At 44.4% G+C, this 12,867-nt stretch overlaps 1 protein-coding gene across 9 annotated transcripts in view; it reads right to left on the reverse strand.

The window, feature by feature from the left end:
- ZFAND6 (zinc finger AN1-type containing 6) overlaps positions 1-12,591 on the reverse strand; it is a 36,527-nt gene extending 23,936 nt beyond the window's left edge. Inside the window, exons 1-2 of one of the 9 annotated variants that reach the window (XM_064668975.1) lie at positions 12,407-12,591; positions 9,520-9,609 (exon numbers count right to left, since the gene is read on the reverse strand). Coding sequence is in view for 1 of the 9 variants with exons in the window: in XM_064668970.1 (XP_064525040.1) it covers positions 5,438-5,439 (2 nt within the window). In the remaining 8 variants the exon portion in view is untranslated. Of the gene's footprint in view, positions 1-5,116; positions 5,351-5,437; positions 5,457-5,504; positions 5,600-9,519; positions 9,610-11,850; positions 11,870-11,891; positions 11,911-12,406 lie in introns of those variants that run through there. The other 8 variants (XM_064668976.1, XM_064668971.1, XM_064668969.1 and 5 more) reach the window with 8 other exon arrangements.
- Positions 12,592-12,867: the final 276 nt, after the last annotated feature.

Here is a 12,867-nt window from a genome sequence, read left to right on the forward strand (position 1 = left end):
AGGCAACACAATCAACCAAGTGACCAGAGTGTGAAATTAGATATTTTTGTTGTTTTATTAAAAGAAAAAAAATTTAAAGCCAATTACTCCACTGCTATGCACAGGAGCTTTAAATTGCAATCAAAGCACCAAGTTTGACTGGACTTATTAAGAAGGCAAAAAATTCATGCCCAGCTGCCAGGACACTCCACAACAAATCAAACACTCCTTGATCTCAGCACTCCTAGTATCAGCCCCTGCATGGTTTGTCACACTCAGCTGACAATTTGTTTGTTATGTAACTAATAATACACTTACCTTGGCCTATTGTTACTAATGCTGCTTTCCTCCTCTCCCAGGATACTTTAAGCAAACACCATGAAAATATGCTGATATTCAAAACAATCCTATTGAGCAATTCTAAAGTCTCTTCCCTAAAGAGCATTCCAGGTAAGTCCTTCCATGTTGCCACAGTTTCTTTTTTTTTTGCAAGCTCATACTCAAATGTTTTTGATATCATAAACCACTAAGATAATTACTTTTCTTGTCACTTTTCACCTGGACAACATTTGTTTGATAACTACTTCTAATTAATACCTACAAAATCACTTTATTCAGCGACTTAACAGAAATATCCAACAGTATGTCATACTAGCATGATGTTTGGATAGGATAATCCCAACATGAGAAGTCTGGTGAAATCACTTAGAAAAGTCTCCTGTATCAGCAACAAAAGCTACCTCTAAAGTGTCTTACCCAATTCTAAAGGAGCTAGGCAGGAAGAACAATCTACAAACCAATCTACGAACACTTCTTTTGCCCCTACCTTGATAATGATATAGATACCAAATTAAGGTCATTCTGTTGCACAGAAAACATTCTGGTTCATGACAACATTGTATTGTATGAAGGCCTTGATTCCACATGATTTTAGAAAAACATGCTAAATTCATACATGGGGTAGTAGAGAAACAATTTTTATCCTTTTTTATTTTTTTATCCTCTGCCAACCCATCCTCAAAACCAGCATGTTCAACAACTCAAATTTTATCTTTCGACAATCTAAATTAGATATAGCCTTCTGTATAAAAATGCACTAATATGTCCAATTTAGGTACCAAATTCTAAAACTTTTGCCTGCAGAATCAGTGGTTCTCTCTTGTCTCTTGCCCTAAACACAATTTAGAACCTAAGTGGAAAATGCCTGCCTACCTCATGCAATATTTTGCTTTCATCAGCCCGATTATATTCCATGGCACACACATGAAAACCACTCAGCCTGCTGTCTTGTTCAAGCTAATGGTGAAAACTTCAGTCCCTGATTAAAAACCACATCCAATGCAAAATGCTTAAATGAACTGAAAATGCCTCGCTTCTGTCCTCAGAAATACCGCTACTAAGCTCCCACTCCAATTTGATTATTAAGTTTATATTTGTTTCCCTAATCCTTCCCGTAGATAAAGGTGCATTAGCATCATGAATCACAGGACACACAGGCACAGTGTTGTCTTAAACCCTGGGCTAGTTAAAGTGCTGGGGTGGTTGCCGGGGCCTGCCAAGGCAGCCACACTGTTTATAGTTTAGTTCTCCAGATACAGGACTATTATGTTTCACACTGACAAATACCATATCCTGAAGGTTAGTCCTGTGATGCAAATATATCCTGGCAGGGCAGAACGGTTGAGCAGGGGTGGTCTTTAGCATGGAGACAGTCTGAGCTTCTGCAAGACTGCTGAAGCATTAAGTTAAAGGAAGAACTGTGCATTTAATAAAACTGCTGCTTAAAAAGGAGCTATTTTTAGGAAATACTCAAACGAGTGTGTTCATTTGTCTAAGTAATACTCAAAAGACTGTCTTAAGTTGATCTAAATGGAGCAGAAGATGGATCAGGTTAGGATTTAACTCAGTTTATCTCTTAATGCATAATTTAATAGCCAAAAAGTTACTTTTCAAATGAAAAAACCTCAGGTTTTGCCAACAACTGGAGAATGAGCAAAAAAACACAACTTGATTGAGGAGAAACTATTTTTGCACTGTCAAAGCTTTGTTTTTGCTAATCTCTGTTTAGCTCAAAAGCCCTATAAACACACTTGGAAGGAGGGATCTGTTAAAAATATATCACCCCACCCCTTCAATTAAGGGCTGAGAAGCTTATGACACATCGGAGATCCAACAAGAACAGGGAAGGACTTAATGTTCCTGATATTTCTAAAGGTAAAAAAGCCCAAGCAGGTTTAAAAATCCCGAATGCTTCATGCCTCTGTTAAATAGATTTTAAAGCAAGAATCCAGATCCAAGCTATTTTTATTCGTTTGTAGGTCATGTGTAATTAACTGCTTGTTTTCACAAAACCTTATTACACTGTAAACATCACTGGCCAGATGATCCGCCCCACCCAGAGTGAGCTGCACACCACAGAGGGACAACTATCTCCCGAGGAGCCCTTGTATCTGCGGGAGAGGGCTGGTCCTGCAGCACCAATCTGCCCTGCAACAGCACTGCTGTGCTGATCACACCTCCTCAGCTCACCCCTTTCCTAGAAACTGCAAGAAAACTACTCAGAGGCCAAACTCCACGTCTAAAACCATGGGCAGGTGGCCCTTTTTTGGATATCGCTGACGCTCTCTAGGATGTCATTATTCTTCTCCCCCCTCCCTTGTGCCTTGGGCACAGGGCAATTAGCAGAAATGATCACTAAACCACTTGAGAAACAGGGGGAGGAAGAGGAGGGGAAAAGAGCCAGTTGGGTTGGCTCGAGCCACTAATTTAGAACAATTTGAGCCAGGCTTTACCTTCAGACCTCACAGAACCCACTCTGTTGGGAAAGTGGCAGGGAGCACCTCAGGGAGGGATCCAAAACCCACATCCCTGTTTGCAGGGTCGGCATCTGCCCTCCCTAAGGCTCAGGGATGTTTTACAGAGATGAGCCCATGGCAGACATGAATCCTGCTCAAAGCAGCATTGGACAGACCCAGAAAGCAGGGTCACCATCCCAGCTCATGCTGGGCCACCCACCTCACAACACTGGGCAGTGCCACCAGCAGACAGTGACCTGTAGGGCACAGACATCCTCTGCCTCATAAACAGGGGAGACAAAATTTGGTCCTGCATTTTGTACACAGAGCTACAGTCACTTTTAAGAATCTCTTATTCACATCAGAGATGCATATTCCATCCTGGCACAAGAAGCAGACACATAAATCCCACAGCACACAGCACATTCACAGTGTTTAAGATTTGCAGATGGAGCATGTGCAGGAGAAGGTTTTTATGAACAAGAAATGCTGGAACAACCAATCGTCATGCAGGGACAACACAGGTCCTGCCAGCAACGGCTTTGAATGCAGGCAAGAAACATTTGCTGTAGCCTGAATACAGAAGTTGTACAGCTGTGCCAGCTAAGTGGTGTGTTTATCCTTTAGGGCATATTTGCTTTCTACAAACAGCCTGCATTAGAACTGTATACATGTGGCTGGAGAGTTGAACATTTCACTCCTGTGTTGAATAAATCAGGAAAACTGGTCCCAGATAATACAACTTTGCTAAGTTGGGGGGCAGAGGGGACCCAAGAAGAATGGTTGCTCAGTGATTGAGTGACAGGAACCAAGTTACCTCATGTAAGCAGCTTTTTTCTTGTTCTAAGCAAAACCAGCTTTTGGCTAAATGTAATATTTAATAGCACACAAATACTTTAGTTGGCTTCCTTTTGTTTCAGCAATTTCAATATACACATCACAAGTCTACAGAAATTCAAGTAAGCTCCATTATTCTTCTTGCCCTAACCTCATACACCTGATCTCGTCACCTTGTCTAGGCCTAGCATCACATTCAAGATAAAAAATGAATATAAATCCAGGTATTTAAATGCTTATGTGTTCTGGTCTTAAATATCTCCCCTGATACAGGAACTCTGTCCCACCTCTGAGCTAAAAGACCATATATAGTCACTGCTTATTCTAAGATAGTATTTCCAGGGTTTAAATACAATTCAGAACATTTAAAAATGTTATAAACAGGTAAAGACAGATCACAAGAGTGAATTAGTGATTCAGACCTATAAGCCACTGGACCATGGCAAGATGCCAGTGTGTCAAGACACTGACATATGTAAAAGTAATCTATACCCAGCATTTTGGGAGAAAACAGAATGGCTAGATGTAAAACTTGAAAGAATAAGGTATACTTTAAAAATAACACTTGTTTACATTCAATAGAGGTCTAAGCAATTGTGTTCCATGGTCATTTGGAAGACTGTTGCTCAATTTTCACATCCATTCTTCTATCACCATGACTAATCATACAAAACCCATCAACCCATCAACTTCTTAGACTCAACAAGTATTAGGGGCATGAGTATTTCTTTCCAATTCCCAGGAGCAGCTGTATATTGACAAACAAGTAATTGTACAAAAATCAGGAAATATTTAGGAAAGTAAGAAAATACATTTCCCAGTCTGAAAGCCTTGTTTTGTATAAGGCCTCATCTACCATACTTGTCAAAGATACAGAAAGGATGGCAATTAAAAGAAAGTCTCTATCCTCATTAGAACCTCCCTTGCTTCCTGCCTCACCACTTCCTGCTCTCCCCCCCTCACCCTATCCCATGCCACCCACGGCAAATCATACTTTTCCTGTTCCTGAAGCCCTTTCAGATGCTCAGTGTCACTAAAAATACCATATATGATAAACCTGGTACACAAACTGAAAATAATCTTCCCTCAAATAAAACACCTGTTATCATTAGACAATACAGGTTTCCAAAAAGATTCTGACCTTTTCCAAAAGAAAAAAAAAAAATACAATTTCCCCCCCCCTTTTTTTTTGGCTGAAGGGTAGTAGCTGCAACACAGAGCAGTAACATTTAATTTTTCTGCCTGTGTTTGTAATCAGAGCTCTGACAGACCCAGACACCCTATAAAATGTATTAAAAAAGAGAAAAATTGCCATGTTTTACATAGTTTTTACATATCTTTGTTCTAAACGCTAAAGACCTGTGAGACATTCATCTCATCAAGAACAAACACACAGACAACAGCACAGCAGCCTTCACTGATACAACAAAGGACAATTTAAGACAAACGACTTGGAGCAAATGCTATCACTGAATAATCCCCCAGCAGCTGTCATAATTAGTTACCTCCAATCTCATCAGAATCAGGGAAGTTAGAGTTAAAATCGAGCTCTCTTCCTGTAACATTGTGTAACTCCAAAACAGCAGCATTATCCTTGCTATTTTAGAATTAATATTTCTCCATAAGATAATGGGGAACCACTCGATTCTTCCACGCCAGAACACTCGGTGCAAGCCGACAGATGACAAAAGAAACTCGGTCAAGTTTGAGCCTCTCTCAGCACCTTATTTCCTGTCTAAAGAGCCCTTTTGTTCTGCTTCCCTGCATAAATGTTAATATCCTGCCATCATTAGCGAGCGAAACGACGAAGGAAAAGCCCCACGCACATGAACTCCGCTGCCCTGACGGGCGGAACGACGCCACACGACGCGATTAGAACCGCAAAATTCCTACCACCAAGATCTGCACAATTCTCTGCTCGCTTCACCCCAGATTAACTTCACTTGGAGCTGCACTTCGGCGCAACCTACCCCGGCCGCGGGGCCCCGCCCCCGCGCTCCCATTGGCCGAGGCGGGCGGGGGCCCGCCCCGCCGGCCGGGCCGCGCTCGCCGATTGGCGGAGTGGCCTGTCCGTCACGCAAAGAACTTTTCCTCGCTAGCAGGTTAGGCTGGGCGGGCTCGGGCACCCCCGGCGCGCGCTCTTAAAGGGGCCGCGTCCCGCTCCCGCCGTGACAGCCCACGGCCCCCCCGGGACACGCAGACCCCGCGGGGCGCCCACCCCTCCCGGCACGCAGCCCCCCGGCCAGGAGGACCGGGGATGGGGGACAGCAGAGCACCTTCTCTTCTCCCGCGGCAATTACACAACTGCTGCTTGCTCCACTTCGGGGATAAAATTAGATGTGTGTTTGGAGCCCATCCGCGCTTTAAGGGTGACTGGAGTTGCCCTGGGAGGCCGAGCACACTATATAAATTAGTAACCCCGGCTAAAAATACATCGGGTCGCCGGTTCCAAAGACTTCCACCCATTTAAAGCATGAGTCAGCAGGAGCTCCGCAGGAAGTGACTGTCTCCATCCCACAAGGTACCACGGCTCCTGCCAGAAACTTTTTGTGCTTATTCAGGCTTCACTCGGCTGAACGAATTTGCAAGATCCTGGTCACGTTGTGACAACAGCATTTCTCACGGCACAGCTTCCTCTCAGCACTAGACAAAACCCTGTCCTTTTAATCCTTAGATTAAAAGTGTTTCTTTTTCCTCAGTGCAAACACTGACGTGGTTCCCTATCCATCTATACAGTGAAAAGAAAAGTAAACATAAACAAGGCTTGATAAATATTTCACAAGGGCAGATATGACACCTGGTTTGAGACAAACCTTGCCCCATTCCAAACAAGCAACATGAGGAAGAGCCACAACACGGTGTTCCCTCCTGCACCCACAAAGTATCATCATGGTTACGCAAGACTTATCTGGGCAGCAAGGCTGCCTTGCATAAAACATTTTCATGTGTTTAGTGTAAAACAACTAAAAAAATATTAAGCTAGATGAAGCATAACCACATTTAGGTTTTTCTTCTGGCTGTTGCCACCTTTCCTCTCCCAATGCTGGAGCTGCCTGCTTTGCCTTACTTCACCCACTGCCAATACCACAAAGTGGATATGTTTTAACTTCCCTAATAGAGATTAAAAAGTCCAAGGCAGTTTAGCAAATACCACATAACATCAAGAAAATATTTACAGCTAAGTACTCCCTTGAGCTGTGAAACACCAAAAAGAGCATAAAAAACACCTTCAGGAAGGATATTTAACTCTCTAAAACTGTGAAATAGCACATTTTGTGTTACCTCCTATTGTAGAGCAACCTACCATGCCACAAATTCAAACAGGACCAAAAAGCAGCAATTGGTATAGCTGTAAGTTGCTATGTATGAAGCAAGCACAGAAAAAACAATATTCGCATAACTTCCCCCTCAGTACCTAAAATACAAGCTGAAAGGAGCAGACCTTAACCCTTGCATCTGAATTCAGTGCCCTGCCAGAGCCAGCACTGCTGGAGGTTAATCTTGGGTCCCCTGAGGATAACCCCTGAGGTCACACTTACATGACACTTTTTTGACCAACTCTTATCTAAGCAATCAAAACCAAGAACACAGTTCACGCAAACAAAACAGACTAGTAAAGTGTCCCTTAGGTATCACAGTAGCCAATCTTGGAAAGCTTCAATTTAGAACACATTAACTTTAGGCCCATAAAAACAGCAGCACAAGTCACAAATCATATCAACCAAACTGCCTAGTGTTAGAAGACACAAGAACCCTAAAGTCAGTGGTGTTGTTTGGGTACTTTCGAAAGGAGAGGGGAAAAGAAAACCCAAAACGCACTACCCCAAAACTTTCCAGCTCTATAGCTACCACAGCAGTTTCACCACCTGGCAACAGCAACAAAAAGTAATTTTTATCATCAAACATCCAACACTTCAGCTCATGCTTCTGTTACGCAGGCAAGCAGGAGCTCTTATCTCTAAGAGGGGAGACATTTCATCCCATTTCCTCCCCACCTCTCCCCCCTTCATGCAGTCTGGCCAACTCCCACAGCCCAGCTCTGGTGCTCATCAGCCCCTTCCACCTGCCTCCGAATCTCTGGGTTGGCAGAAGCTTGGCCAGTCTCTGATAAAGCAAGAGCATAGCTCACCCAAAGCACAAGGGGGATGGCAAAACATATTCTCCGCCATCCAGCACTGACCACCCAGATTTGCTTACCTCATCTCATTTAAAACCAAAACAAACCCGCCCACACAACACAACTGTCAGTAATACTACAAATGCCCCAAGAGTAGTTTGCCATCCTCATAAAAGTGAAGATTCCCACATCATCTGCTAAGTGGGGTATCCTGAGAGGTTCCCTAGCTCATTGGATTAGCAATCTGTATCCAGATGTTAGCAATCTGAGCATAAAAAAATTGCTATTCAAGTTATTATCCCACACTGAAGGAGACCTAGTGAAACTAGACATTAAAAAAACCTAATTTTTTAGCATCAGTTTCTGCACAAAAGCCACTTATTTTCTCTGTAAACACACATACATTCTGGAGAAAATGCAATGGCACCACTTTAAGGTCCAGGCTTAAGTTAAGCCTTTGCTACTCTTACAATATCTGTGGCAATGCAGAAAAAACCTGGAAATAGCAGATTGCAGCTGCAAGAACATTAAACAGGGAAGCTTTGATAGCAGTGTTAAAAAAATCAGTTTGGTGCCACCCAACTTCTCACTGAGGACAGTAACAGAAAGCACCTGACTCTCATCTGACTATTGTAATCATGAAACAGCTAAAGGGCCATTTGTTCTGTAATCTTACATATACAGAAGACAGCAAGTTTGGAGGACTTGACAGCTCAAGAGATCAAGAACAGAGCCTTTCATCTTTAAGTCACCAGTTCAAACAGAGACAAGAATAGTAGTGATCAAAAGCTACATGTGATAGCTGTTCAGGGATTAGATGAGAGATGGTTACTCGCTGTCCAGTTCCCAAGAGATCAGTGTGAACCACGAGAGCTTTCTTCAGTGGTTTGCACCTGTTTTTCAGTCTTGAATACATTACACCTCCTGGTTCTGTACATGTTAATAAGTAGCAAAGGAACTGATCTGCTGGGTGCACATACTGAACTGGCATTGGAGAAAAGGACTTTACCCTCTGGTTGTCAATTATGTCAGCACTAATGTGCTGAACTTTTTATTTCTTATTATTATAGTTCTGACTTTGCTTTTCTTATTAGAGACATATTTGAAAGTAGTATTTAGCTTCCCATTCCTTTCACACCCTCAGATGCTGCAATCCTGTTTATAAACAATAGTTCTCAAACTTGCTGGGTATTTTTGGAAATATATCAATTTTAAAAGCACATTAGCATAGCAATTTCAGAACTTTGGCATTTGAGAAATTATTCTGAGACATTATTACTAATTTTTTATCAAACCCATACAACATTAACGTCATAAGGGCAAACTCTGCATAAAGAGTGGAAAAAAAAAATCCCTGACTGAAGAAACCAACATTCCTTTTCATATTCTTACGCATTCTTCAATATATCAGTGTGCAGCTTCTGCAAAGTTTGTCAGCAATAGCCCCTTTCCAACCTGACTTCAGTTTTAAAAGTCTGCATAAGTACCTGGAATTTCCAAACTGGATAGGCAAGATGAAAACAAGTTCAGAGTGTATGTTGACTGAAGGTTCTGGGAGCAGGAGTTCATTGTCCTGCTATAAACACCACTACCAAAAACAGTCTTCTACACAACCCCAGCAATACACAGGTCATAGTTCTCAGCAGTGTATTACTTCCTAAGAATTAAGTTGCTGATGAAAAGCCAAGATCCTAGAAACCTACCAGGAAACTTAATCCTTAGCTGTAACTAAGGAGGCCCTCACATAAAAAGAATTCAACTTGCTATTCCAGGAGTTTAAAGAGAACATACCAGACTGATGAGATTTCAGTAATCTTGAACTTTGAGATTCCTCTTGCTGTTTTCAATCCAAGATGTACCACTGCTGTGCAATACCCAGACCTGGAAACAACAAAGAGGCGCACGTGGTAAATACCGGCTCTTCAGAGAGGTCTGGTGACTCGTCTGGACAGCAGCACAGATACACCAGACAAACACATTCCCTTGGCAGTATTAGCAGCTGCCTCAAACCACCCAAATCTTAGCTACTCATTCATGTTAAATCCCAACTGTCTCCTCCTGTGTAGGGAATAAACCCTTAACAGAATCATTTGTCCTGCCTCGTATTCCCCTGGCCTATAAAGCTGGACATCCATAACAGGTCTCAATCCCTCAGCAGTTGCCATGTTGGTTTAGTTTGAGGGGGTTTGTTCATGGGTTGTTCGGGTTTTTTGGGGGGCTGTGATTTGGTTGGTTGGGCGGAGTTTTTTGGTTTAGTGGGTTTTGGTTTTTGTTTGGTTGTTTGTTTTTTTTAATCAGAACATGGAACTGTAACTTGTACAGCTGCACCACCAAGGCCTCTGGTGATGAATGGCCACAACACTTGCCTTAGTCAAAGACCTTCCAAAAGGATCTAGACATTTTAAAAGACATTTCCTTGACATCAGGTATCTCTTGGGTGGAGCAAAAATAAGCATACTCCAGTCCAGTTTCCATTGAATTGAGCATAATCCAAGCACATTTATATGTAATCTATAATACTCTTTGTAGCTCAAATCAAGTATCTTGAATGCAAGTCATAGCCCATTCAGCACTAAAAAAAAAAAAAAAAAATATAAAAAGCTGCATAGTGATTAGCTGCCAAGAAAATGGAGCCAGAAGTTTGTATACTTCCAATTCTCTCAGAAATCACACTGATTAATATAGCTGTTACAAAACGACACACTTTCACAGAAACAGGGATTACCTTTATCTGTAACCATAGCAACTTTTCAGTAGTTTGTGTTAATGCTACTCTCCCTCTGATAACTTGCCACTATCTCTTTCAAGCTATTTGTGTAAGGTTTTCAATGTGCCATCTGAGACCATGAAGTAACAAGAAGTTGAAATGTAAACTTACATTCTTAGATCACACTCTTAAAAATATGCAGTGTCACACACACTGTTGCTCATTTTTGCCATAAATTCAAGATTAGTCAGGAAGTAAAATAATAACAGATTAAAATAAATTTAATATGATTCACAGGTTTTTAAGACAAACAAATATTATAAGAGGTATTCTATGAAATACATAAAGGAGGCAGTTTCTCCAGTACTGAAGAATGTCTTCTCTAACTGCAGAGTAGTAAACCCAAGGAATTAGGCCATTGATATGTCATATACTTTGTTATGTAGTATCATAAGAAAGAAAAATCCTCCCCAAACATACTTATTTTGGCCTGAACAAATATATAACTGATCAGAAGAGAGCCAGTCCCCTTGTTCTGTGTTAGGTGATAATAAATATAAACAAGAGGTGTAAGTACCTCGGCACTAGAAGAACAAATCGAGCAAAACCATAAAAGTTAGAAGACAGACAGGAAAGAGACAAAGGAAGGACTTTACTTCCTCAATTGTTGAGCTACCATCATCCACAGTTCAGATAAGGACAAGCACTCTGTGACAAGAAATTTTTTAAGATGACATCAGACAAACAAAGTCATTTGCTGGGAAGTAGTAGGAGGAAGAGCATAATTTCTTCTTTATTTTTTTTCCCCTGAAGCTCACAGGGCAGCTTACCAAGCTGTGCCCTTCTCTCTCCAGTACACACAGAGCTTGGCACAGTTAAGATGCAAGCAAAGAACCTTAGAAGAGTGAAAGAAACTCGGCACGCTCTTTGCTCCTTGTAACTCTTACGCAATGACACCTATTATAGGACAAGTCTGGACAAACACTCGGGGAATGGTCTCCAGAACACAACGGTGCACTTCAGTCAGTCCACGCAGGGGCTGAAGCAACTACCATGGTTTTGCTGAATGCCTCCACATTACATCAGCACATGTGGTGGAGGCTTCTGTATTTCGTTATTGTTGCTGCTATTAACAGTAGAGACAGCTGCCCTTTTTATTTTTTAAGATTCCCCAATCCTAACATCCCGTGGAAACACGAGTGGATGTTTGCATCCCTTATCTATCACTCCAGGCTTTTCACCTAGGAGTTAAGTTTGGGTTAAATTTCGCAGAGCTCTTGGGTGAACACCAGCACAACAACAGAAACAACTTTTCACACGATAAAACTCAAAACTACGACAGGCTGCGTTAAGTTTTAACCCTTGGCTTAACAAGGGGGGTGCCACAACCCCAGCTAAATGCTGATCCCCGGTACCTCTGTCCCCACACCGGCCAGAACCGCTGCTCGGGGCTCACCCGAGGGGGGCCGAGGCCCGGACAGCCGGGGTAGCCCTGGGTCTCACAGGGCACCGCCGCCGGATCCAGCCCGGTCCCCACGGCCCCCCAAACCCCCGCGGTCCGTGCGGGGCCGGGCCCGGCCGGCGCAGCGCTGGCGACGGGCCGGCTCTGCCTCTCCCTTCCACCCAAGGACACGAGTACAAACACCTCTGCCCCGGGATGGCTCCTGCGCACGCAGCCGCCCGTCGGGGGTGGGGAGACGGACGACGGAACCACCAAAAAAGGCAGAAAAAAGACCCGCAGAGGGCCCCGCGCCCGCCGCCGCCGCCGCCCCGCAAGCCCCGCGCCCGCCGGATGCGGGGGGCGGGGGTCCGCAGGGGGGACTCTACCCGCAGTCCCACAGTCCTTCCGCCGCTCCCCAGGGGCGGCAGGCGGCCGCAGCCCCCCCCCACACCCTGCCCCGCCACGGTGCGGGGCCGCAGCCACCGCCGCTGCCCCGGCCCGGCCGGCCCGGCCCCGCCGCGCTCCCTCACCTTTGCCGGGCCCGCCGCGCCCGCCCGGCCCCGCTCGCTCCGCACCAAACTTTTTTTTCCCCTTTCTCCGTGTTTCGTTGCCCTCGGAGTGACGCGGGCGGGCGCTGATTGGACGAGCCCAGCAAGGGAGGCCGCGGGCAGAAAGGGGGCGGGGCTACGGCCCCGCTAGTAATTATGGCAAGGCGACGGCGGCGACGTCAACCACGGGATGGTGTTTAAAGGGACAGCGGCCCGTCCCCCGCTCCCCCCCCCGCCCTCAGGAGTGACCTGAGGCGATCGCGGCGGCGGGAGGGCGAGCGGGCAGCGGTGCCTCGGCACGGCGTCATCCGCCCTCCTCCCGCCGCAAATAAATTCATTCCTCTGTAAATAAACCCCCGTGTCTGTGTGCCTGCTGCCGCTCCCTCTGCCTTTCGGATCCGTGAGGGGAAAGGTTTCCTGCCGGAGCGCGGTCAGGGCGCTCA

This window comes from Pseudopipra pipra, chromosome 12, assembly GCF_036250125.1.
Source record: "Pseudopipra pipra isolate bDixPip1 chromosome 12, bDixPip1.hap1, whole genome shotgun sequence".
Lineage (NCBI taxonomy): Eukaryota > Metazoa > Chordata > Aves > Passeriformes > Pipridae > Pseudopipra > Pseudopipra pipra.